At 42.2% G+C, this 27,413-nt stretch overlaps 1 protein-coding gene across 1 annotated transcript in view; it reads right to left on the reverse strand.

The window, feature by feature from the left end:
• The window catches only part of LOC135890321 (protein HIRA), a 50,723-nt gene extending 24,398 nt beyond the window's left edge, over positions 1 to 26,325 (reverse strand). The window contains exons 1-11 of the mRNA XM_065417687.1: positions 26,316 to 26,325; positions 22,666 to 22,697; positions 20,808 to 20,865; positions 19,252 to 19,362; positions 18,386 to 18,476; positions 17,764 to 17,858; positions 15,626 to 15,721; positions 14,389 to 14,549; positions 12,419 to 12,586; positions 8,805 to 8,918; positions 6,211 to 6,281 (exon numbers count right to left, since the gene is read on the reverse strand). Of these exons, the coding sequence (XP_065273759.1) occupies positions 6,211 to 6,281; positions 8,805 to 8,918; positions 12,419 to 12,586; positions 14,389 to 14,549; positions 15,626 to 15,721; positions 17,764 to 17,858; positions 18,386 to 18,476; positions 19,252 to 19,362; positions 20,808 to 20,865; positions 22,666 to 22,697; positions 26,316 to 26,325 (1,007 nt within the window). The remainder of the gene's footprint in view (positions 1 to 6,210; positions 6,282 to 8,804; positions 8,919 to 12,418; positions 12,587 to 14,388; positions 14,550 to 15,625; positions 15,722 to 17,763; positions 17,859 to 18,385; positions 18,477 to 19,251; positions 19,363 to 20,807; positions 20,866 to 22,665; positions 22,698 to 26,315) is intronic.
• Between the last annotated feature and the right edge of the window lie 1,088 nt (positions 26,326 to 27,413).

Here is a 27,413-nt window from a genome sequence, read left to right on the forward strand (position 1 = left end):
AGCAACTAAAAAGCTTCCCTTTTTAGGCACTGAGAATCACAGTTCTATGGTAATGTGTAGGATTGAATTGAGAATGGGGGCCACTATGTAAGGCAAACAGAGTGGTAGACAGTCACTGCCCCAAAGAGTTTACAATCTACATAGAAAAGACATACAGAGAGTGTGGAGGAGAAGATATACAAGCTGAATGATGACCAGCCATTTCTGCTCCATTGCGATTCCATCCCTCTGTGGTATCAGCAATAATAGAAGCCAGATGGAGCCTGGAACCAACCCAATAGTCTCTGGTTTAGTCTTTAGTTTAGATTTTTGTTTTTTGCTTTAGTATACTGCCCACAGAGGCATGGCTACTCTGGTACACAGCGTATGCACCATACCAGCATTTTTCTGGGGGCCTCAACAGTGTCTGTAAAATAAGTTTTTTTTAAAAAGCCCTTGTGGCCCTTATAAGGCAATAACCTTCCAAATGTGGCCCACTATTCAGAGACTTGGGGGGGGGGGTTGCTAGAAGAGGCCTTGACCACTGATCCAGTAGCTGCTAAATGCAGTTTTCCCCCTAACAGGAAACAGAAACTTACAGATGATGTGTCACAGATGAAATTAAGACAGCAGAGCATTGATGGCAGAAGTCCTGCTGAGTCAGCCCAATTGCAAACAATTTTTTAAAAACATGCATCACAGCTGCATGAGAGACAAAGAAAGGTTTCTTTGTCTTTACCATAGGATCTGCAGTGCCACACCCAGCCAAATTGTCCCAGATAGTAGGTAACTTAGATAACCCAAACTCCCAACTGGAAAGTGAGTCAAGTTTCTCCTAGTACGTTTTCTGCTTGCTGGACAGATAAAAAATTCTTGGATTCAGATGTAAACATTGGGATAGTGTAGATATCCACTGATGATGGAGATAGTCAGTGCCTCTGTCTGAGAGTACAATGCCAGATGAACATCAAGAAGCACCAGTAAAACCATATTCAAGGATCCATCACTGGACATTGACAATGTCACTTTTTGTTCTGTGTTTGTACAGCACCTAGCAAACTGGGGCTCCTAGGTGCTTCCACAATAAAATAATAAATAATATAGACCAGTGTCTTATCTCCCTTTTTGGAAAAGATTTTTGAAAATGTAATGGTGCTCAGATATAAGAGTGATGGGTACAAATGTACAACTCTAAAATAGAGAAAGCTCAGACAGTTCTGGCAGTATGTACAGTTCAGATTTCCCTGTTCCAAGTCAGTCTGATTTTAGACCCGGGTACAAGACTGAAACTGCACTTCTGGGAATTGTTCCATATTACTAAAATTTTAGCCTAACAAATTTGATTTCCTAAACAGGATATAAAACAACAAGCTTTCTGCTGATCACTTACTGTCTCTCTCAAATATCCCACAAGAACATTTACCCATACAGTCAAAAATGTTAACTGGATATTGCTTCTAAAACTTTATAACACTGAAAAAGGTGTAACTTGCAGGTGAGGCAGTCTTTTCTTTGCATAGGTAACGAAATTATACAAAGCTGCTATACTACAGCAGCAAGAACAGCAAGGCACTCCTTTATGCAATTATACTACTTAGCGCACAAGCCTTAACTCATTAATGTAAGTAAAATACGTTGAAGTCTTTTGATGGAAATCTCTATATGAAATATTATTGAATTTGACAGTAAGGTCCATGGAGAAGGCATACAGACACCTGACCAAACTGTACATATTCTGCTGCCTGAGTAAACAGCTTTTAGATCTAATATAGGTATATCGGTATGGGTACACAATTCCCAGTGGTCCTCTATACCCTCTATTATGGGAATACTTATTACCTACTTTACAGGGGTGGTGGGAAACTTAACTAATGTTAGATATCCTCAAATGAAAGGCTCAACAGAACTGCAAGGTATAAAATATAATTAAAATAAAACTATTTTAAAAGAACATTAAGGTTGCAAAGTCAAGCACTCCGAAGTAACCATGATAGAATTGAAGTGGCCTGTCCAACCTTAATTCGGCCCTGTTGTTCATATGCATTTTGATAGTCTTCAATTACATGTTCACATACTATTTTTCCCCACAGGACCTCCTGCCTCATTCAGTGCATAGATTGGACAGTGCTCACTGAATGGGTAACTATTCAATACTCCTTTTTATCCTCATCATTCAATGTGTGGCCCCATGCTTACTTACTGCTTACTATTCAAACCCTGTTCTGAAGACAAAATTATTATTATTATTAATTTCCTCATTTTTATGGCACTTATCACCATAGCATCTGAGTAGTTCACAATCATTAGCGGATTTATCTTCAGGATACATCCCTAGGGTATTAACATTTTCAATTTTACAGATGGGGGGCATTATTATAGCACTTTATATGTTCAAAGCACAGCTCCCAGTGACTTCAGGTGCATTATATTGCATTGCATTGTATTATTATTATATTTTATAGTCTTTAGTGCTCAAAACATCTGCAAATCAGGCTCAGTGTGTCTCAATTTGGGCACCCGAAAACTGGGAAATACATTCTGGCCATCTGTGAAAGTTTTAGTTTAAGTGACTTGTCCAGCATCACATAGGAACTTTGTGGCAGAGGCAGGGATAGAATCCAGTTGTCTAGGGCTTTATCCATGAGACTAACCTTTCTCTTGCCTCATTCACCACACACCTTCCAACTTCTGCTATAAATGAGACAAGGATTCTAAAGACAACCACCTCATTCACTATACAACCCTGATACATGCCCAGAGCACCATCCATCCTGTGAAGTGAATGTGGCAAGGGGCCTGTGGAAAATATAGCAGGGGATCATGTAATTAAAGACTGCATCATAACACACAAGAAGGCTGAATTAAGGTTGTATTTGCAACTTCAGTTCTGGTATCTCTTGACATTGCAACCTTAACATTCTTTTAATGTAGTTTTTAAAATGTAATTTTCTAGGTTTAAAAAACAAAACTGAAAAAAAGCAGAAGAAATTCCATCATGTGGAAACATACTGATCCCCACATTGGTCATCAGCAGGGTTGAACCTCTAGATTCACAGCACAGGCCTTGACCACCTTAGCTAATGAAGTAGTTGATAGTAGCAGAATCTTTTATCCTCTGTAGGGGCCAGTCACTAGAGAAGAATGACATACATTTTGCCAGTGGGTTTCACAGATACTGCTGAGAGCAGGATTTCTGTATCTCAGCACTCCCAGGTTCTGAGGGGAGTGCCCTCTAATGGTTACAGATCCTGCTGCTCCTGTTCTTCACCATCCCCCCCAGCATGGCCCTTCAGCATATACCCCTTCTATCTCTGCCCCCAATGTTTCTATCCCCCTTTGCTACTGCCCCCTGCAGCCAGTCCCATTCCCCCCTTCTCCTATAACCGCAGCCTGCTGCCTCCAGTCTATCCCTGCGCCCATCTGTTCCTCACCCCTTTGCTTTAGAGTCAGGCTACTTCTTCCTTTTCCTTCATGCTGCCTGGGCATCAGCAGGGGGAGACAAAGATGACTGAGGATAGCTAGTAGCCACTAGGGAGGGAGCCAGAGGCAGGAAGAGAGTTTGTTATGGAGAGAAGAGAGCTAGGGCTGAGGGGGTGGAGGGGGGAAAGGTGTTGAAGAAGTTGGAGAAGAGAGAGGGGATGTGGGCTGGATGCAGTGGCAGCCTAGGGACTTGTGATGCTGTCCAGCGGTGGAGGGAGCCTGAGTGAAGGAACCTGGGACAGCCTCTTCCATTCTGCCCCTACCCCTCTTCCTCACCCCTTCAGCTCCCCCCACCACCACAGACCTCTTACTGCCTGGCACAGTGAGGGCTGGGGCCGCATGTGGCTGCTGCCATCTTGGCCTCTCTCTAGTCTAACAGGGGAGAATTGCAAGCGCGTCTCCCTAGCTCAGCTGTAGCACCACAGCAGCCCACGGTGGACAGGATGAATGATGGCAGGGTTGTCAGAATACATAATGGAGCAGCTGAATGCAGGTCATTCCCAAGACATATGAGAGAGAGAGAGAGAGAGAGAGAGAGAGAGAGAGTGTGTGTAAAAATAGGGTTTTTTTTCCCCGTGCTGTGTCACCATACAGCAAGACATGCTGCAGACAGTCCTGCTCTCTAGTGCTAGTACTACCACTGGAGTAGGGGAGGAGTCAGTGCTCATGCAATGGTCACTGCAGGCTTCTTAGAGTTGCCAACTTTCTAATTGCACAAAACCAAACACACCTGCCCCGTGCCCTTCCCTGAGGCCCCGCCCCTTCTGAGGCCCCGCCCCCGCTCACCCTCTCCCCTCCATTGCTCACTCTCCCCCAACCTCACTCACTTTCACTGGGCTGGGGTAAGGGGTTGGGGTGCGGGAGGGGGTGAGGGCTCTGGGGGGACAGAAGGGGGCTCAGGGCTGGTGCAGAGGGTTAGGGTGCAGGAAGGGGTTCAGGCTTCAGCAGAGAGTTTGGGTGTGGGAGGGGGCTCAGGGCTAGGGCAAGGGGTTGGAGTGCGGGCTCTGGCAGGGAGTTTGGGGGCAGGAAGGGGCTCAGGGCTGGGGCAAGGGGTTGGAGTGTGGGCTCCGGCCGAGCGGCGCTTACCTCAGGCGGCTCCTGGTTGGCAGTGCAGCGGGGCTAAGGCAGGCTCCCTGCCTGCCATGGCTCCGCCCTGCTCTCGGAAGCGGCCAGCATGTCCAGCCCCTAGGCGGAGGCGTGGCCAGGCAGCTCTGCAAGGTGCCTGTGCTCGCGCTGCCCCCCACAGCTCCCACTGGCTGCTGTTCCCGGCCAATGGGAGCTGCACAGCCGGCATTCGGGGCGGGGCCAGCACGCAGAACCTCCCTGACCCCTGTGCCTAGGGGCAACAGGGACATGTCACCAGTTCTGGGAGCTGCACGGAGCCAGGGAGCCTGCCTTAGCCCCACTGCGCCACTGATCAGAGCCTTCAGGGTCCGTTTTCAACCAGGCGTGCCAGTCGAAAACCGGACGCCTGGCAATCCTACGGCTTCTTGCAGCAGTACAGGGAAGTGGGACCTGGGCTGGAAGATAGCTGAAAAGCATGATGTCCCTCCCACACAATACAGGACTCTGGACGAAACCCACACTAGACTCCATACCCTCTAGAAAAACACAGCTGCTTGGAAGGTTGCTAGGTTCTATGCTGTGATTGGTGGGATAAATTTAAATTAAATTAATGGAGATATCCTATCTCCTAGAACTGGAAGGGACCTTGAAAGGTCATCAAGTCCAGCCCCCTGCCTTCACTAGCAGGACCAAGTACTGATTTTCCCCCAGATCCCTAAGTGGCCCCCTCAAGGATTGAACTCACAACCCTGGGTTTAGCAGGCCAATGCTCAAACCACTGAGCTATCCCCCTCTCCCCTATGATGTGTTATAGTACTTTATAATTTCACTGTTTCCTGTTCGATACTTGCCTCGTGATTTGAAACTCTCTTAACCTGACCTTTCTGCTACACTCGGCCACAAAGGAATGCATACCTTCTTACATAGCACTGCAACACCTTTGATATAACTAAATTATTTATTCAAGAATAGAGCAGCTATGTTTAATTTTCTGAATGAGAAACTACCAGGAGGGTCAGATACATAAACAAGTGTGGACACTTAAAGAACTTCATGTTAAAGGAAAAGGGAATCATTTTTGGAGATGGGAGCCATTGTGGATTTTTCGGGAGGGGAGAAGAGGGACTGAGATGACATACTGGAGTCTTCTCGCTTGCATCAGTGTAAATGAATAACTGTATATAAGTTACATATGTGTAAAATCCATCAGGCCCAATAAGTTTTATAAAATAGTAGCAGCTTGCTCAAAAGAGGAAATTCTAACAAGCTGAACTTATTCTACAGATGTCTTTGTACATCATAACACTGTATTATTATTATATTTTATATCCTTTAGTTACAAAGACACTATTCTTCCCCTGCTTGGAGATACACACACACACTCCAAACACATAGCAGGGAAATTATTTAAATTTGAATTTTTATGTAGTACATTTTCATCTCTTCTAGAGACACTAAGTGCCTATTTGGTACTTGGAATAACAGAGATGAGTCAAAACTAATGGAGTTAACAAAGATATTGCTGCAACTTCAAAAACTTCAGATCACATGATGTGGTGCTCAAATTATGCTCAAAATGTGAGCAGTGTTGCAATGTACTAGAATAAAAACTTCCACTGAACAGATAGGTACAGAAGTAGACAATATTTTGTTTTAGCTTTTGTACAAAAGAAAAAGCCATCTTACCATGAGATGTCCATGATAGACTTGTCAAACAGCTCATGTATGACAACTAAAGGTCGTTTCAGACATGTGAGCTTAAAATGGAAAAATACAGGAGACAGAAATTTAGAAATATTATGCACAACCACATAATCCCATCCTCTTCCAGAATCTAATCTTACCTCCTGACCACGGCTACCACTGAAACCTGTGACCAGGAATGCTATCTGTATGCTTGATGATGTAAGATCTGGAGTGTACCTGGAGTTAGTCATTTCTCTACAGAGCACAACACATTCCCTCAAAAGTTTGTACGACATTCAAACCCCACTTTTTGAAACAGATTGAATCTTCTGCTCAATGTAGCCCTCTCTCTGTTGAATTGGTAGAGAGCTCTACAACTGCCAAGTAATTCCAGACCCTGGAGAGAGCTTCTGTTCCAACCTTAACTGAGAAAAGGAGGTTGCTCACTGGCAACATAAGAGAAAGGCAGAACATAGATCAGGGTAATGTGCTCACTTTCAGACTATCAATGTGTAAGTAAGGAAAGCCAGTCAACAACAAAGGAAAACAACCAAGTGTTCTAAAGAGGAGCAGCCAACCCTGTATTTATGGATCAACTTGATACGACAATAAAGAACTGAATAAGCAAAAGAATTTCCCATAACCTGTTAAAAAACAAAGAGGTACAGTATCTCTAATTCTCAGCCAGTATACTTAGCATTTAAGATACCTGGCTCTAACTGAAGCTAAAGTAGGAGAAGGTAGTGTGGTTTAGCGGATAATGAGGTTACCTGGGATTCAGTAGAGCTGGGTTCTAATCTTGGCTCTACCACAGACCTGCTATGTGACCCCAAGCAAGTTATTTCACCTCTTTTCTGTTTCCCCTCCCACCATCTATCTGTCTTGTCTATTCAGACTGTAAGCTCTTCAGGGCAAGCACTCTCTCTTATTATGTGTCTTTGCTGTGCCTAGTACGAGATCCCAATCTCTGCTGGGCCCTTTAGGAGCTATAATAGAATATACTTAAGTGGCACTTTGATTAACAACACACCCGTTATTTGGTATTTTTGCCAGAAAGATTTAGTGTTATGCACTTAAGTGATTGATGGATAAATATCACACTTAGGCTGCTTAGAAAGGAAACAGGGAATTGCAGGTAGCAACTAACGTGTTCTGGGATATGTCCCTCACTGTGAAGCCATACACTTTGTTTAAGCTGATTCGCTGCCCTATTACTGCTTCCAAACCAGTCAATCTTACATTAAAGTGGAGGAATAACCATTTTTACCCTCAGCCACAATCTGAAGATACAATTTTACTTTAGACTTTACAATAAAAGCCAAACCAGATGTTTGAAGACTTGGATTTTTTTTTTTAAAAAGTTCTTTCTACCCTGCCTCTATTTACTGGCTGACAGCAGAAGCTGGGGACCGAGGCCAGGACAAAGCAGGCAGGGGATCAGTCAATCCACCAACAGCTAGGCTGTGCTAACTATGTTCCTTGCATTCTGCAGAGCAAGTTCAGGGGAAGCCAGATTCCATGGTAGGATATGCTGAATATGGGATAGGAGGAAGGAACTGTTTCTCTTACAAGAGGTGAGAGCCTGTGATAAACTGAGTGGCCTTGGGTCAGGTTTGTTAGGACAAGTCAATTCCTTTTCCCAGCCATGGTAACAGAATACTCCTGCATCATTCAGTGTATAGATTGAACAGTGCTCACTGAATGGGTAGCTATTCAATACACCTTTTTATCCTCATCATTCAACGTATGGCCCCAGGCTTATTTACTGCTTACTATTCAAACCCTGCTCTGAAGACAAAATTATTATTATTATTAATTTCCTCATTTTTATGGCACTCATCACCATAGCATCTGAGTAGTTCACAATCATTAGCGGATTTATCTTCAGGATACATCTCTAGGGTGAGCTGGTATTAATATTTTCAATTTTACAGATGGGGGGCATTATTATAGCACTTTATATGTTCAAAGCACAGCTCCCAGTGACTTCAGTTGCAGCTGTAAGTGCTCAGAACTTCTGCAAATCAGGCTCAGTGGATCTCAATTTGGGCACCAGCTCCTCTTCTCTGACAACAGCAACATATTGTATCACTGACTCTCTTAGTCCCTCATGTACCATCAGGCCTTGGAACTGGATTCCCTAGGCCCTTTGCTTCCCTAAGTTAGTTTAATAGAGGGAGAGAGAGCATAGATAGCATCCACCACCTGCTTCATCTGGGACACTGTACTGCCTACCCTGTTCTGGCCCAAACATCAGAGACCTCAGTCCCCAAAACTTGATCTAGAATAAATCACTTCAAGCTTAAAAATTACAAAAATCAATGGGAGATTTACCTGAATATACTAGAAATTGTGGCTAAGGATATAATCAACTTTTCATATAATTTTTAAAAACGTTTCAGTGATCATTTCTAAAACAATTCATGATAATTCCAGTCCAGTGTTTTCCTACAATCCCCTGATAACAGGCAGAGTGGCCAATAAAAACCGTATCTAAATGTAAGATCCTAATTCTGTACACCTGATCTCTGTGCTAAGTCCCCTAGTTGTCCAAGTGATCACATCAGCCAATGAAAGCAACAAAGGAAACTTACCCAGACGGAGAGGGACCGATCCTTACTGCCAACAGCACAGCAGCAGTAGGGACAGCTTGGCTTGGTGGAGCTCCCATTCTTTTGTTTCTTTTTGAAGATTTTTGGATTGAATTTCTAAAAGACAGAAAAAAAAATCCCACATATATTACAATCAATGAATTATTTTTAGGAGGTCTTTAGGTTTTTAAGTTAATTTAATGCTCACAAACAATGTCAGGCTAACCTCTCTAGGAAACAAAGTCCCCATCACACGTTCAGCACAGACAAAAGCAATGTAGGTTTCCTCACGCTGCCTACCCAATGTGTCTCAGCCTTCAGCTGGAAGGACCCCTTCTATAGGTCAGAGTATTTTTGTCTCCATAGTCAACTCAGTCTTTGGCATCTCTGACAAGTGCACCAACAGGAATACCAAACTATATTGGTTTTGTGATGTGAACATCAGCCCATTTGGAACCAGACTGATTTCAAACAAGCTACTGAAGAGGCCTTGGAAGGTAAACTTTTGGCCACACCTGAAGTAGGCTGGATTTGAACTGGTGACCGAGAGCAGGGGTTCTCACAACAATTTTTTTGGTGACAATTTTTCCTAAAATACTTAATTAACTTTAGGAAAAACAAATAAATATGCAAATATACATGTCCAAATCATCGTAATTTATTTATGTATGTAGAGTTTCTTTTTGCAGACTCAATAACAAACATAACGTACAGCTGTCTCTATTCTTTACTGGATCTAAACAGAATAGAAACACAAATAAGGTGCTTTGCACATTCTTGTCTTTTTTTGTTGTTTCTTTTGCTTTTTTGGTTGCTTTTTAAAAAAAGACTTGCTAGCTAATAAGTCTGCTGCTGTGAAAAGTAATATTTGTTAATATCACTTTTCACAGCAGACTTACTAGCTAGTTGTGAGGCTGTGAAAAGTTATATTAACAAACTTACATATATGAATTTTCACAGCAGACTTACTCAACCCTGGCAAGCCCGGGGACAAATTAAGTCCTGGATGGGGAGGTGGGTAGGGAGACAGTGAGGGCCAGGGGCAAAGTGGGGGGGGGGGGTGAGCCAAGGGTCAGCACCTGCTGCCACATGGCTGGGGTCCAGGGCTGGAGCCCAAAGCCCTTGACTGAAGCCTGCTGCTTGCCACCCCAGAGTTGAAGCCCAAAGCTGGAGCTCCACTGCCCCTGGGAAGGTGGGAACTCACTGGCTGCCTGCTCTCCTGTGTTCGTGGCTCCACAAGGGGTCAGGGTCCAACCCCTGCTGGTGACCCTGGGAGAGAGTCCACTGCTCCCTCCCCCGACCCCTTAAGTCACTGCCCAGGAAGCTGTGGCTGCAAGAAAAGCTCCTGGTGGCTGCATGCAGCCACTGTGGTCGCATTTGAGAAACACGGGGGGGGGGGGGGGGGGGCAAAGGGGGCAATTGCTCAGGGGCCCAGGTAATTTAAAAGGGCCCGGGGGGGCCCAGTCACCACTGCTGCAGCGTGGGCAGGAAATTTAAAAAAAAAAGGGGGGGGGGAGAAGGGGCAGAAGAAGCCCCGCCGGGCAGATGGGTGGGCAGGCAGGGGAAAGCCACGGCGGGTGTGTGTGCGTGCGCGCACAGGGAAGCCCTGAGCCCCAGTAGAAGCCGTGCTGGGCGGGGAAGCCCCAGAGCCCCAGCAGAAGCCGCAGGCCGGGCAGGGGGAAACAGGTTCCAGGACAAACAATTCCCACTGATTTCAAAGGAGATTTGGCCCTGAGTAAAGAATGCAGGCTTGAGGGAAACACATTAGTTCTAGCCTCGCTATCTTTTCTTTGGATGGGGGAGGAAGGTGTTAAATATGAAACTAGAAGAGAGGTGATGAGGAAGAGATGGCATTGGTCAGTTCTCTCCTGTTTCTGCTTTCTAGCAATTGTACTAATATGAATAAATGTTCATATAATTGGCTCCAAGGCTGTACCTGAAGTCAGCAAAGGATACATGGGGAGTGTAGAAGTTCCACTTCTTTGTGTGGGCAGCCCTTTTCTAAGAGCTCCGTTGTGAGCTGTCTACATTGTGCCCACAGCGAGAAGTAAGAGATGAGAAAGGCATCACCTTACAATTCTGCACATGGAGAGAGAGGAAGGGGGGTACAGGGAAGACAGCATGTTTGGGGAAAGTAAGTTGTACCAGAAAAAGGGCTTGTGCAGCTTACTTCCCCTATGGAGCAAGAGGGAGGGGAGGAAGAGTCCAAATAGTGATTGAGTCACAATTCAGTACCCGACATGAACACGAGGAAGCACAACTATGTGCTGTCCCTCACTCAGGGTGGCTTGTAAGGTGGTGTTATTAACTAAGTGACATTATTAATGTCATTGAGGTGCAAGTGTATGAATCCAAGACCTGCAGATCTTCCTCTGGAAAATATAAATAGTGCAAAGACCTAATGAGAAGCAGTTGTTTTAAGTTCCAATGAACAGGAAGAAGCAATTCTCTGTGTGCAGTGACACAGGGACTCACATCTCTATGTTGTGGGGAGTTGTGTTTCCATCTTGGTGCCCCATGTAGCTGGTCAGTGTAGGTGCTCCTTGTGGTGTTAAGCATAGAGGTTGTGGGGGGCCTGGAGCAAAATCTGAAACTGAAGCTTCCCACCCTTCCAAAATGCCTACACCTCCCCTCCTCCCCCCCCGCCGCCCGGCCCATGGGCCTGTAAATCCACCTCCTTCCAGGAGCTCCTGCCTCCCCCACCATATTCCTGCTGGTGACCCTCATGGTGGAGGATCCAGGACTCCCCACAGTGGTCTGGGTTCTGTGAACAGCTCTTACTATGGCCCAGATCTGTGTGTGTTAGGGTGCTAGGGAGTGGGGGTTCTGTGTGGGGTGCTGGGCAGTTGTGGTGGGGCTGTGGATGGGGGGGCCTCTGAGCAGGGGTGGTGGTTTGCAGGGTACTGTGCACTTGTGGTGGTGGGGGTTGTGGGGGGTTCTCTGGGAAGGGGGACGCTGGGCGTAGGGAGTCAGGGATGTTGGGTGGGGGGGCTGTGTGGCTCGGCCCCTGAGGGAAGGGACATACAGGTGGGTCAGTGTGCATCTGGCGGCTGCTGGACTGTAAACAGTGCCCTTGCACTGGGCTGGGTGGAGCGTGGCTGGCCCCGCCATGCCATGCCCTGCCCTGCCCCATTGCCCCCGGCCAGCCCCTCGCTCTGGGTACTGACCTCCTGGTGCTCCATTGCCCCATTGGGGGCCCACAGATATGTTTGGTGCCGGGCCCACAAAAGATTAATCCGGCCCTGACCGGAAGAGCGCAGCCAGCAGCTCGCTGGGCACGGCTTGTGTGTGCACCAGCCGCCGCACGTGGTCCAGCTCCACGCCCATGTGGCGATGCCACGCTGGGCCATCCCTTTCTAGGGGGCCCATTGACTGTTGTGCCCTGGGGCCCAGAATTGCTGTCAGCGGGCCTTCTTCCAAATCCATGAAATAAAAAAAATTGTACAGGTGAAAGTCTATACTTACCTTAAACTGACAGATTTTTAAACATCTATGTATCAATTAATAACTTATCATATTTACATCTCTCTATAGCAGCTGTTTCCCTCTGTTGTACATAAGAGCATATTTTCTAAAAGCTATACTTTAAGGAGACGTTACCCTTTAAATTTACTCACCACCACTGTCACTGCCTTGCGGTGCCCTACAAAATCCATGTTGGTTTTCCATCCATCTCTCTCAATGATCTGAGCAGTAGGTCCAGAATTATTCATGGCATGAGCAGAAACCAGATAGTGTCCATCAGGCGACCAGCTGAGACGCAGAACATGTGTTGTCCCTCCACACTGAGAAAAAAAACACATGAGGCCTTTAAAGGGGTCTAGATTGATTGATCAGAGGGCATTTATAACAACTTTTGAGGGTTCAGAAAAAGGAAAGTTAGATTTTACAAACAATGAGTGATTTCTTGTTTCTTTCAGGAGTGTAACACAATTTCATAGGTAACATTTCAGTACACTAAATTCTCAGAGCTTCATCCCTATCCACATGGTTGGTCCAATCTAAGTTCTGAAGCTGTAACCTAGGAGCTAGAGAGTGAATAAGAGTATCTGGTTATTGTCAGAAAAGATGCAAAACTGGGGAATGACTGATATTGAAAAGAGGCTCTCCAGGACAATTTTTTAAATGGAAAGAAGACCTGAAAATGCCATTCTTTATAATCTGCAAGAATGCAGAATCTATAGAATACTGTACACCTGGTTAGTGACATGGCTGCAACACATCAGTTGCAAATTATGAGACCCAAGTTTGCAAATGCACTACCTCACAGACTCTAAATGACTGAAAGCAAATCAATGACTATGAAGACCATTGCTAGCCACATCACTACAGATTTACTGCAAAACATTCATTAGCACCAGCATCTGCCCCAGAGAGGTTTGATTGCCTTCCTAGCCAAAGTAAAGTAACCAGTCAAACAAAACAGATTTTGTTGCAGGGGGAAGAAAGGGGAGGGGAGGGACAAAAACCCCACACTTACTCTCCTCCATATTTTTACAGCAGATATGCAAGTCTAGTCAAAGTTACAACATTACATTTGCATCCTGCTCAGAGGCTAATAGACAAATTTACTATGTCTGCAATTCATAAAGTTATTAGCACCTGAAAAGATCACTGACTGTGATTAACCTTCAAAAATATTTGATAAAGCTAAGACTACAGGTATTTTGCATGTGAACCCTATTCAAATTAAAACTAAAAAGGCATCAGTGCAATGAAAAACTGGGAAATAGCCTCCTCACCTATTGTTTGCTTTATCTCAATTGTCTGGAGACACTTCCCACCCTCCAACCCCTAAAACAACACACCAAGCCACAACACAATGCCTTGGGCAGTCATATTATAAAACACTTAGTGCTGGTAAGGTGCAAATATTACTCTTCAAAGCTAGGACTTAAACAAATAAACAAAACTTAGTCCTTGTATTTGTTAATCTACTCCTATATGGGCAGAGGGAAGGTATCCTGCCAGAGGGAAGGATACCTGCAGGCAAACAGGACAGCAGGATTGATGTGCTCCATAGGCAGCTCTATCCAGCTCTTGCAGCTGGAGGGAAGCTGTGGCATAATGTGCCTCTTTACAGGGATAAGGGAAGGCAGAAGCAATTATTTGGGTTAAGACAGGCTATTCACAAAGGTTTGTTCATATTGCCTGAACTCAGTTATTTTATGTTCCCAAATAGTTGAAGCCCCCTTTCTGGGCAGAAAGTCACAGGAGAAGCAGAGAGCTAACTTGTACACATAGGTGGTACTAGCCCATTGGGGGCCCTACGCAGGAATATTTTTGCACGCGCGTGCACACACACACACGCACGTGCACACACACACAAAACACATAATAAAAAGTGAATAGGGGGCCCTCTTGAGCTGTTTGGGGCCCTAAGCAATTGCTTAGTCTGCTTATACCTAGCGCCAGCTCCGCTTGTACAGTTGGGAACTCCAAGTGGGACAAAAGCAAGCACAAACCACACGGCAAGCATTTCAGTCCTGTTTAATTAGCTAATATTTGCGCAGGGCTTTGAAGATCAGAAGTATTCTGACTGTTTTTTAATTTGTTCACTATGTGCTCCTTAACACACGACAGATACCTCATCAAATGGTTTTGTGATGCTGGTTTCTAACTGCCAGTCCATGGTCCGCCACACCTTCAAGCTTCGGTCATCGGCCTGAGAGGCTATATATTTCCCAACAGGATCCCAGGTCAATCCCTTCACCAAGCCAGAGTGTCCCTTCAGAGTGGCAAGAATTTCTGTGCACAGCAAAAAATTAAGAGATAACACTTGGATGCTGCCATTCCCTTAAAAAGGTCATTTAACTATAGACAAAGTCTAGTGGAGATTTCTAGGGTCCTTTTGAAGCACCATATTAAAAGCAGTCTGACATTTTTGTTGGATGGTCAAATACCAACGTACCAATCAAGCTCAACCTATGTTCAAATTAAGCTTCCTGTACAAATGAAGCAAGAAACAAAAAGGGTATTCTGACAGCATAATGAATGGAAGTCATTGTGCAAGAGATAAATAGATCCAGACCAGCAGAGACCAGTTTATTACAAAACTTTTGTCAAGCACTGGAAAGAAAACAGCAGTTTAATTGGAACCTAGTTAAAATATGCACTTATTCCTCCCTCTGTTCTCACTAACCATCACAACAGCTTCAACTTGGGGCATTTGTGTACATGATCTATGTCCAGGTTACATATTAAATAATGTTTAAGCCTGACAGGCCCACTAACCTAGGGACAATGGTATCTACACAACCATGTTGGACAGTGTTCAACAGCCACTCCTGATCTCTTGCCTCTCAGATTGTTTAAAGAGAGGCTGGGAGCACTGTATAACAGTATTTTTAGCTTGGGAGGGTATCACCTCCCGTCAACTCTTCTAGCCATTTAAAAGTGAGGCTTTGATGGGCTTCCAAAGATGATAGCTGCTATGTGGGACAGGTACAAAAGCAGAAAATAGGAAAAGGCGGCATTCTTAGAACTTCTTCAGGATTTGAAAAATATATATATTTATTTTATGTTTTAAAAACAAGCCAAAAGAGAAAATACAAGTAACGGTGATGTTTATGCAAAATCAGCAGCACGATCTGAACATAACAGCTCTTTACAGCGGTGGTGTGATCCACTTCTCATTTTCAACATCTGTGACAACAGCTGAGCAGATTCCAAGGTATTAGTCACTATAGTAAGGACAGGTTGCCTGCTCCAAAATACACCCTACCTGTTCATAGTCAATGAAAGACACTGACACAAAAAGCAGTCAGTTTTTGTCACTGATAATTATATTTGTATATACATATCTGAATTAAAAGAGTTCCCACCTGGGAATTTGACAGCATTCCAGATGACAACGGTGTTATCCACACTGCAGGAGGCCAGCCAGGCATCATGAGGAGACCATGCTACATCCATGACATCTATTAAAAAAAAGTCCTATCTGTGACAAATTGCACTGGAGCTGCAAATTGATGGCCAGATAGATTTAACCAATTAGTGCAGCCCCTGTTTCAGAGATGAACTTGCTATGCATGTTGCATGAACACGATCTAATTTGAGACTCAAAAGTAAAACTATCACCACTATGGTCCATATAAAGCAAATGAACCAAGGGAGTGAAAAGGAAGCCTTGCTTTGACTGAGCCACACTCAGGAGGAGCTGTGCTAAGTCACAAACTAATATTCCCTTATATCACATCAAATTATTTATATTATTTCTATATTTAATATCTGTATACAAGATGGTTAATAAAAACCATAAGTTATTTCACCTGCAGAACCATTTTTCATTGTTCCATTCCCCTCAAGGTATTCTTTAGTCAAGTCTTATTTTTTAACTTGTGGACAGATCATTTAAATAAGCACAATCAAGTTATATTATATGTAGTTCTGTTACCATCTAGCAGTTGATAAAATACATTTTTATTTTGCTTTTGACAAAAAGCAATAAATATAGAATCAGATTATAAACTCAGCCATAAGAAGATTTCCCATCCTGGTGATTTTCCTTTTATTGAAATTCTGTTTTTCCAGTTTCCTCTAATCTTTGTGGCATCTTTAATATGGGACCCAAAAGGAAAAGAGAAAGTTAGAAGCAGCTTTATTGCTATCTGAGAAACTGTGCCAGGTTGCAACCCGTGCTGTGTGCCATGTATGCTGAGATCCTTCTACGTACTGTTAGTATGTCCCCAATGGGCTGCCAGCATTTCCACAAGAACACTAAAGGCTGGTAGCCCTAGAACTCTCAAATCTCCTTCCCCCCATATTTCACTTCAAACCTCCAAATTCTTTAGTTAAGTAAAAGACAAAGTTGTCTTTTTATTATTTCAAAATTGGTCACAATATACTGAAGGGAAGGAAAGGTGGTCTTGTGGTTAAGGCACAGGACTAGTTCTAGACCTCTATTTGACAGCTTGTGCTCATCCTGCTCTAAAATCTTAGGGAAACTAATTACAGACATTCATTACTTGCAGGTTTGTCTGCTTCTACTTCAAAGCTTTTATGCAGACAGGAAGGATAGTCCAGTGGTTAGGGCACTAGCCCAGGATTTGGAAGATCTGGATTCCAGTCCCTGCTCCACCACAGACTTCGTGTGTGACCCTGGGCAAGTCACATACTCTCTGCCTCAGTTCCCCCTCAGTTCCCCATCTATTAAAAATAGAAATTATAGCACTTCCCTAACTCACAAGGGTGTTGTGAGGATCAATACATTAAAGATTGGGAGGCACTCACAGTTATATGGCTTAATGGGGGGGCTGTATAAGTACCTAAGATAGAGAGATATAGAAACATGATGGCCAGGGCGTTTACAGGAACCAGAATCTCCTCTGTCCAAAGGACCTGATTTGCACTTAGTGAAGCAGCAGCAGAAGATACCACAACACATTATTATTCTAGCCCAGATGGAAAAAAGGTCTCACTACCACAGTCCACTGTGAAACACTGATGGAAACCACACAGCCCCTCAGGACAATTACAAAATTAACACATGCTTGTCATTTTTTTATAACCAACTTTTTAGAATTCATGCCAAAATAATATAATTCCACTATAATAAGATAATAAACAGAAGACACAGTTTAAGATAATACTAACAATAAAAAAGTATTATCCACATTTTACAGTTGAGCACACTGACTTGCCCCAGTTATGTGCTCATCATCACAGAGCAAATCAATGGTAAAGTCAGGAACAGCATCCAGGGATCCTGACACCCAGTCCCCTCTTCTAGCCACATTGCCTCCCTTAAATAAAAGCCACCTTTTTCTCCCCCCCTTTTAAGGCTCCTGACACTTGATGTTATCTCCTCATAACCAATTTTAATAGTTAGTGATTAGCTGTGTAGTGAAGAGTTCTATGACCAACTGATTATATTGTTAACAAGAAAAGTATCATGTTAATGAATACAAAAATACTTTTTCAACATGTTCTATTCAGATTTATTCTACACCTTTTCACTTACCCCCTGAATGGCTTCTGAGAATTGAAACACATCTCCACTGTTCTACATTAGCAAGTTTACTACTGGAACCAAACACAGTGCTAGGTCCAATGTACCTAGTTAAAACAGGACCAGAAGAGTTATTAACAGAAACCACCTCAACAAGTTACTCATTAACTGTTTGTTTTAGAACATAGTATAGCTGTACAAGTCTACTTTCTGCTCAGATATTATCACAATGGGGAATGAGACAAAAATACCAATACTGTTTTATATGAAAGTGAAACTTATAATACCTTTAAAAGCTACATAAATATACTCTATACTACTATACTTCCTGAAGCAAGTTGATAATGCTAATATGTAAAATATCTCTTTGAAGAGTCGAATAATGAAGCTGTCTACAAACCCATGGAGAAAATGGCTCACCTCCTACGCAGAAGAGAGAACATACTTATGGAAACAGATTATTGTTCAAGACACAGGTTATCAGAACAAACTTCCAATGTTATTGATCTGCAACTGTGACTTCCTCCCTGCAAGCTCTTACGGCAAGGAGCTGGCACTGGGGGAAATTTTGTGAAAATAGACAGAGATACCGGCTAAAATTAAAATACAAGTTGAAAAGGAAAAACATGCTTACGCAGCTCGTTTCCACACCATGATCAGTTTGTCATCGCCCCCTGAAGCCAAATAAATCCCATTGTTTGACCACCGCACACAGTTCACACAGGCTGGAAAATGGAAAAAAAAAAGTTTATAAGATGAAAAGCCAAAAAAAAATAAAAAATGGTTCCATAATGAGAGAAGGTTTCATTTTAAGCAGAGTTTGGCAGGAGATGCTTGGAATTTGTTAAATATGCTCACTCCACTGTGATTGGATATGCAGTTACTCGATCTGCTTTAGATAAATGGGTTGGCACTTATCTTTCAATGCCAGTTGAATAACTTATCTAAGTTTCAACAACAACCTATTCTGTCTAAAAAACATTTAACAAAAATATGGTTTAAAGGGGGAAAAGTAGCTAAGGAAATTGTTTGTGATAAATGAAATTGGATTAAATTACAAGTGCAACCTGGAAACGGTACATTTTCAAGAAAAGCAAGGAACATCTTATTCAATACACTAGATCTTAAGACTATAATCAATATATTTTATATGGCATCTCCTCTCTCTTCATTCGTTCTCCTGCCCTTCTCTGTAATCCTACTGGTTTTCAAAAATTTGTTCTACAAGTTATTTTTTGGCCCCACCAAATTAGATGGAAGACACTCATGTGCAAGGGATTTCCAGATGTTTCTGAAGAACTGTCCAAAACATATTCTATAGCTTGACAAGGTTTTCTGCTGAACATCTAAAAAAAGCATTGAGCTGAGCTCTGAGCCCCTCTGCAAAACATCACATATTCTTTACTGCTGAACAGAGACTTATATTTTTTAATTACAAACAGATGTACTAACAGGTAATTTGCCAAGGCTCAAAGCCTACAGAGAACCCTTGTATGTTACCTAAGTGATTGTCCATCTGACAAAGCATCTTGGGAATATTTTCATTCTTTTCATCTTCCTCTTTGAGGACAGGAGCCATACTCCAAATCACCACCTTCCCAGAATCCTGTCCTAAAGACAAAGAAGAAATCAATATTTTATAGAGAACAAAAAATTGTCTGAACTCATTTTCAATTTCATAGAAAATACTGGCTCTCTGATACTGCAGCAATAGGTGCCCTAGAAATCTTTAACACAAAGATATACTTTTAGAGTTCACATTCATTTGCTGGTACTCAAACTGTACTTTGCTTTAATTTACCACAAAGCTATTAAGATGATCACATGTAATTCTTCAGAAATAGTAAAATCATACTGTATATAACAGTAATATTTTGACTGTGATTTGTCATGTACACAAAAATTAAATTTAAGTTCAAGGAAAGGGGGCATTTAAACTATTGTTAGCCAGTATTATATATAATATCAGTTTTATACACAACACCATTATACTTAATATGATATATTGTATTAATGTTTTGCATAACTATGAAGTGTATTAATGTTAAGCTTTTCTCAAAATCCTGTATAATTATGCTAAGACAAAATGTACAATCCATACTTCCAGCATCCTTTGTACTTAAGCCAAGCCTCTTCTTGGTACATGTAGGTACTGTCAGGAACAAGATGTACTAAGGTATAGAATGCTAAGGATGGATAGTATGGAAATATATCAGAGTGAAAATGGATACTCTTGTTGATACCTACCCAGCATGCATCCTGTACCCAGGTATAGCTAGTATAAGATGCCGATAAGTTTTGGTGACTTCTGGAAAACTATGTTCAAAACTGATAAGAATTGGTGTGTGAATCTTAGGTAATATTGTGAAAGTCATAACCCTCTGGGATATAAATAATGCAGAAGTCAGCCCATGATTTCGGAGCAGGTTTGAAAAGACTGTGGATTTTCTATCCAGACTTATGAGATATTAACCCTTGCCTTTGTGTATTGTGCTGATCTATCTTTGATTAATAAACTCTAATTGAGCCAAGTTATCTGATGTTTCATTACTCAATAATTGAAACTGAACCCTAACACTACCAAATTCTATTTGTATATATTAATATACAAAATATTTATGTTGTGTATAAATATATATAATTTTATTCAAATGTTTAATCCCAATTTCTACCAGCTATCAATATAAAAGGCCAAACTGCATGTTTTACCCCTGTCTGAACAAGAAGATTTTTGGCAAGTAATTCTGTGAAATTAAATACCAATATTAGTAGCAGTAGACACAATACAACTACTACAACTGCTATTCTCCACTGATACCCAAGAGAACAAGCATATGGCCATGTCAATGAGCATGAACTTGCCGCCATAAGCATAAAAGTCTAATTTATTCACTACAGCATTTTTAAATATGCATGTTCAGGTCTTATATCTCCAGGGAATAGATAATTTTCCTAAATTATGAGTTTAAAATAAATGGATAAAATGAGAAAAATGGGGTGAGGACATGAGATTATTATGGCCCAGATCTCCTTCGTCCATTAGTGTGCAAACATACCTTGTCCTCCAGTTGCAAACTTGGTCCCATCTGGGTGAATATCAACTGAAAATATTGGCTTTCCTGGACACAGAGAAAGAAAAAAAACACACACTGAGATGGACCCATGTTCCTGAGAAACAGTACTGCCAACTGAACCTCAAATGTTCTGGTTAGTCAAGTAGCAATTTTCTTCTTCTAAAAGTTCTAATCAGCATATAACAAATACAGATGACCAGAAAGTATAAAACATCTAACATCATAACAGAAACTACAGCTTACCCAGATTAAAAACCTCACAGGAATATAGGATCTCTCATACCAGAACAAATCATATCCTGCCTCTGCAATAGCCTAATGCTTCAAAGGAAGATAACCTCCTCCACCATGCACCTGCCCAATTATGTAAAGCTTGGGAAATAACTTCTTTCTGACTCCTATCAAACTGATGACCTGAAGCAAGAGATTTGATTTCCCCCTACTTCAGTTTAACAACAAATATTATTGTTCATACGATCTAGTTCAATTTAAATCCTGCTTTAAATATATACAATCCTGTAACATCCAGAGGCTTACTGAGTTATTTATATGGCTTCTATCACCACAACAACAAAGCACCCCATTGGGATACAAAAGATTAGGAACTAACCAATTCAATCTTAAATACTTCAGTTAAGGTCCCCTAACACATCTCCTTTCAAAGACAATAATCCTAGTTTTTGTATCCTCTCCCAAGGCCACCCAATCACTGGCAGAGCTGGGAATAGAATTTGGGAAACAAACAGCTCTGGCTCTCAGTCCGCACTGACCTGCCTGCATCCCTGCTGTAAGCACTAGACCCCCTCCATTCCACCATACTATCAAACAGTTATAATAACCTTTGCAGAGAACATTTTTTTAACTTGCAGCCTCCCATGAGGCCAATGAAGCCAATAAGGATTAGCTGGAGGAAGCTGAATAGGAAGTGGACACAGTGGAAATTCAAGCAGCAAAATTCAACAAAAACAAACAAGAGTAACAAAGGATTTATATAGTCAAACAAAACTTCATGCAGCAACTGAAAGATGTCTAAACTTTTTTAAAAATTAAAAATGCTGCCACATGTCAAAATCATCAGCATCCCAGTGGAAAGGAGGGCAATGATGTCATAACCACTCTGTAAATGCCAACCAAGAGTATTAGATTTGGACATTTGAGCAGTTTCCCACATTGGTGGAATGGTTATACTGTATCTTCATGATATGTAAAAACATAAAAGGGAAAACTAGAGGGACTTATCCATCTTATCTATCCAAGGTATTTGAGTTATTATCCGTCACCATAGTATTTGAGTGCCTTTCACATAAAAATGATAGCAACAGCAAAGCCCATGGTGGGTTTTGTGAAATTTCTGATATTTCTGTTGTTGAGGTAAACACGCTGCTTACGGTAGGGCTGTTTATTTGTGTTTGTTTATGATGATTTGTTTCGGGGTAATTTTTTAAAAAATTATTTATTTTATTCTTATTGAAATGCTGACGTGATCCCAGTAACATTCTACAGTGAAGCTGAAGTACAGTAGGATGGCACCCAACTTGCATTCTTTCCAGATCCAAGTCCCATAAAGCACATAAAACACACGAGCTGTACTTATGCTCCAAGACATCTGTTAGTCTATAAGGTGCCACAGGACTCTTTGTTACTTTAAAAACTGTGGCTTTTCTTCAGAGGGGTGTGCTTGCATCTGTCCTTTACTCTGCCAAACTGCATGTAAGTTTCAGAGATAACCCACATATTTTGGGAAGCACAGGGAGCAAACAAACGTCTGTAAAAAAATTAAACAAAAAACAGATCTTCAAGGCTCTAAGATTAGAGAACTAGGAGACTAAACTATTTTGACCTTGCCCACATGAGAAAGTTGCAAAGGTTTAACTTAAGGTGTTAATTAAACTGGTGCAAACCACTGAATGCTTATTTCAGTTAAAGGGGTTTGTACCAGCTTAACTAACCAAGTTTAAAAACTGATTAAGCTAAACTGATGTAACTTTCTCAGGTATACAAGTTCCTATTCTGTTAAACTAATTGTCAGCAACACTTTGCTTGCCTGTCAAACCTCCATCCCCTGCCCCCAACACGCCCCCAAACAAAGGATGGACACATGATAAGAAAATTAGAGTTACAGCCAAAGCAAACACTGAGAAGTTTCTTTGATTGGCAGTCGTGTTGCCTCCTTGTTTAGATAAAATGAATATGTTAGGCATTCTGATGCATAATTATAGTATCTACAATTGTGAAATAAGCGGTTATACCTCTTCCTTTGCTGAAATTACTGGCATTAAAATATTTTATATTGTGCTACATAAGATTACCAGATACAATGTGTTTCTCCTGAGGCGTATATCTGTGAGAGTACGCATGAGTAGAGAAACGGTTGATCATGAAAAACTGTCAACCTACAGAGTGACCAGTTGTGGGCTACAAAGTCAAACTGCAGCCTGGGGACTCTATTGCCCATGAAAGATAATTTTTTCGAACACAAAGGACAATTGTTTGAACTAAGCACTTTTTAAAAACTGAGGAAACAGGATACAATTCTCTCCTTTTCCTTCCCCTGCCACCCTTGCTGCTTCTTAAGCGATCTTAATGTTGCCAATTTCCGCTTTATCCTTAGAAGCAGGGTTTCTTAAGCAATAGCAGCCAGCTTCTGTGTTCTGGGTTCAGGTACAGTTTTGCTGCCAAGTTCTGTGCAACTTCATGTGTGATATTTATGCAAATTATTTAATGAGCTATTTTGCATATATGGAGCTATCTGCGTATATCTAAACTGTCTTTAAAAATGGTGTGAATTTCTTTCTGATGAAAAGCAGCAACGGTGTATGAAGCCATCAGTTATCTACAAGGTAACAGCAGGGAACTTCCTCAGTGACCAATAGGAGTAGTTCAGTCTCCACAGCCCATTTAGTGTTGGCTTCTCTGCCGAGTCTGCCAGTTAGTGCAAAGCATGACAATGAGTTTGTGATGTGGGAAATGGAATGGAGACCCACAATCTCATCTCAGATAGGAACCAAACATCCATTAGTTGGGAACAACTTTTAATTCGTACTGAGTTAGCTGGCTTCAGACTGGTTACCTACAGGCAAAAGGCTGTGAAGCTCATTAGCAACGTCTAGAGGCATCCAGGCTCCTAATAAGTGCTAACACACTTTCCAGAGTCAGGTTTGATTTATGGAAAGATGTGTTTATTTAATCAAGTTCTAGTGTTTTGGGAATGTACACAGGCAGATAGGCAAGCAGCAGACACCACCACCAAGCACTGATGTTGCACCAGAACAGAGGCAACCAGCCCACCGCTCACTGGGTGTAGCGGTCAGCAGCTGAAAGGGGGAGAGCTGAGGCTGCGTTCTTCACAGCACCCTGCCTGCGGGGCCAGGTGAGGAAGCACGGGATATGGGGGAAGAGGCAGACAAAGCGGGGCACACAGGGCTGCTGGGGAGTCACACAGACTGGGGTTCAGATGGGCTAGTGTCGGGGGGGCAGACTGGAGATGGGGTTGAATGGGAGTGGGGGTGCAAGGACGGACGGGGGAGGGTGCAGGGATGCATGGGGCAGAGCAGATGTGCCTGACTGATTGGGAAAGGTTAAAGGTCAGCCAGGGTCTGCATGGGGGAGGCTCCACAACTCCGTAACAATCCCCTCATCCCCCCCCCCAAAAAAAACCCTGTTCCATACTTCTCCCACCCACATCCAACAACCTCCCAGGCTCCTTCCCAGCAATTACTTCCCTCTCCCTCAGCAAACTGTTACCCCTGACTCCTCCAAGCCTTTGCATTGCTTCTGAGGAGTGTGGGAAATACGTTTCTGTATTGTAGTTTAAATGAATTATTACTCAAGTTCTGTATTAATAGGCCTAGTAAGGAATCTATTTGTCAAAAAACATTTCCTGAATCTTTTTTGTTGTCTGTATTGTTACAGACAAACTTGTTGACAGGTATTTTGAAATAAATTACCAAAATAATTGAAACTGGTGTGATTATATTGTGTTATTTTGACAAACTATGCAGAATTTTGCAGAATTTTAATATTTTTGGTGCAGAATTCCCCCAGGAGTAGTTGATTAGTGTACAGCAGGAAGGATGTTGCAGAAGTCAGGAGTGAATGCGTCACAAATTTGCATGCACAGGTATGAAGAGATGCTTGTCAATAGTGCTTGTAGTGGTGCCTGCTTCAATCCACTTTATCTGTGTGTCCATTTTTGGAAAGTAGCGAACAGCAAGAACCAAAACATCTGTAGCAGGTGACCTAATGACTGTGGTCCCTTCGACACCTAAAAGCCATGTTTGCACATGCAGCATGCAGAAGCATCCTTGTGTCCATTTCCTCTTGAGTACTGTACCAGTCTTGAGCTTCTTCAACACCACTACTGGTGATAGACTTTGCTACTTCACCTTTGGAAAAGCATCCAGTAAGGAGAAGTGTTTGTATTGGGTGTGCTAATACACTCTCAGGTTCATTTTTAACCATATATTCACAGAGGAATTTTACAAGTGACTACTGGTTAGATGCCACATTTAGAAATTTTTTCCATGGAGGCATAGGGCATCCACCAATCACCTGGTGTTTCTTGCATCCAACCTTAGATCCTATCCCATGCTGTCTTTCTACAGTTTTCACAGAGTTATTCTCGTCATATCTGTGCCAAAGACTTGTTTTATAGAATTAGCTTTGTCAAATCCTTTTAGGACCTGCCTCAAGTACTCAGCAGCCAATTCTCTAAAAGTGTGGAATTTGTTTCCAGCTGTTATTTTATGACAGCCATGGCATCTCTGATGTATGCTGTGGTTTCTTTGTTGTATGCTCTTAGTGCATGGATTCTTTCAGCTTGAGCTTCCAGCTGATGCCCTAATTCAGCTTTGTATGTTCTTCTCATTGTTCCATCAGCATGGAAGAGGAGCACGGGGCGGGTCCTATTAGGTGACTAAAAACAGTTGCCATTGAAACCTCATTTCTGCATCTTGACAAGGATCTGTGGGAAACCATTTCTGGACTGGTAGCTGCTGTGAATGTCCTTCCCTCATACACTGACCCATAGCATAAGAGAAGGTGCACTGAGCTGCAAGCCTAGCGTCCATTGGTTCTAATTCCAGCTCTTCTATGGACTGTTCTCAATATCTGTGTGCACTTCATAGCCCTTATTAACCAAGGGCTTATTAACCCGGGGGAGGCATAGCTCAGTGGTTTGAGCATTGGCCTGCTAAACCCAGGGTTGTGAGTTCAATCCTTGAGGGGGCCACTTAGGGTTCTGGGGCAAAATTAGTACTTGGTCCTGCTAGTGAAGGCAGGGGGCTGGACTCAATGACCTTTCAAGGTCCCTTCCAGTTCTAGGAGATAGGATATCTCCATTAAAAAAAAAAAAAAAAAAAAAAAGGCCTTAGTCACCTACTTTAGGGAGTCCGCTATTATTCACCCATTTTACAGGTAAGATAACAGAGGTTGGACAAGGCCACTGCAAGCAGAACTGGGAATAAAACCCACTTCTCTAATATGACAAACCCAGTTTCATCCATTTTGCCATGCTAAAATGGAGGAAGGGCCCAAATTATGTGCTATTTAATCCATGCTAACATGGTGGGTTTTTGTCCCTCTCTAGTCTAGACCACATATAAAGGTTTATAAGTCTTCTGCTGCCTTCATGCTAATGTACATGGTGTTTTAACTCAAGTGGTAGAAGCTCATTATTTTTAAATCCAAAAATCGTAGTTTCTCATACTCACACACAAATTTATGATGCCTTACCAGGAATGCATCACACACATGAAAAATGCATGAGTGTCAGATCATGTCTGGACACAACCCTCAATTTTTTGCATGGCAGTCCTAGCAGCTCCTTTAAAGATCCACATAAGCACTACTATGGATTCTGGAGTGGCCTTAGGGACTAAGCAGCTCCTATCACAAAGACTCAGTGAGGAACTTTCTTCCTGACATGTACATTTTCTGTACTTCAGTGAACCATAAAAAGGTGAGTGCTCCTCACAGCATAGGCCACCTCAGAGCTTCATAGAGTTGTTTAGTCACCTGACACTGTCTTGACCAACTGGACTATGTTTGGTGATTGAAGAGTATTAAATATACATTCAAAAGTCAGGTATGAATGACATACAGAGTCTGCAGCAGCAAGCATTATACAGCAGCTGCAAAGCCACTTGCATTCAAAATCTCCCTTTTCACTTATTTGAACCGAAACAACAAATACTTGAACTCAGACCAAAAGGTGAATTTTTTGGAACATTTCAGAAGAATTAGTTCAGCTCTTTGAGTTAGGCAAGTGAGATGTGGAGGAAATATACTCCTTTTAACTTGGAAAAACTGTTCCAATTTTTTTTTTCAAAATAATCCCTTACAAAATGGTTGAATTTACTGTAGAGAAATGGTTCAAAAAATATGAGGCACTGTGGGTACAGAAAAATTCACACACCAGTTACGAAGACAAATAGATACTGAGATGTTTGGTTCCCTTTTACATTCAAGACTTGAAGTACATTCACTTGCAAAAAAAAAAAAAAAAAAACCAGCAGCACACCTGCCCAATATTTTTGAATATTACATTTAATAGACATGCCTGATCTGTTCAATATGTGTAATCGGAGA

Source organism: Emys orbicularis, chromosome 16 (assembly GCF_028017835.1).
Source record: "Emys orbicularis isolate rEmyOrb1 chromosome 16, rEmyOrb1.hap1, whole genome shotgun sequence".
Taxonomy (NCBI): domain Eukaryota; kingdom Metazoa; phylum Chordata; order Testudines; family Emydidae; genus Emys; species Emys orbicularis.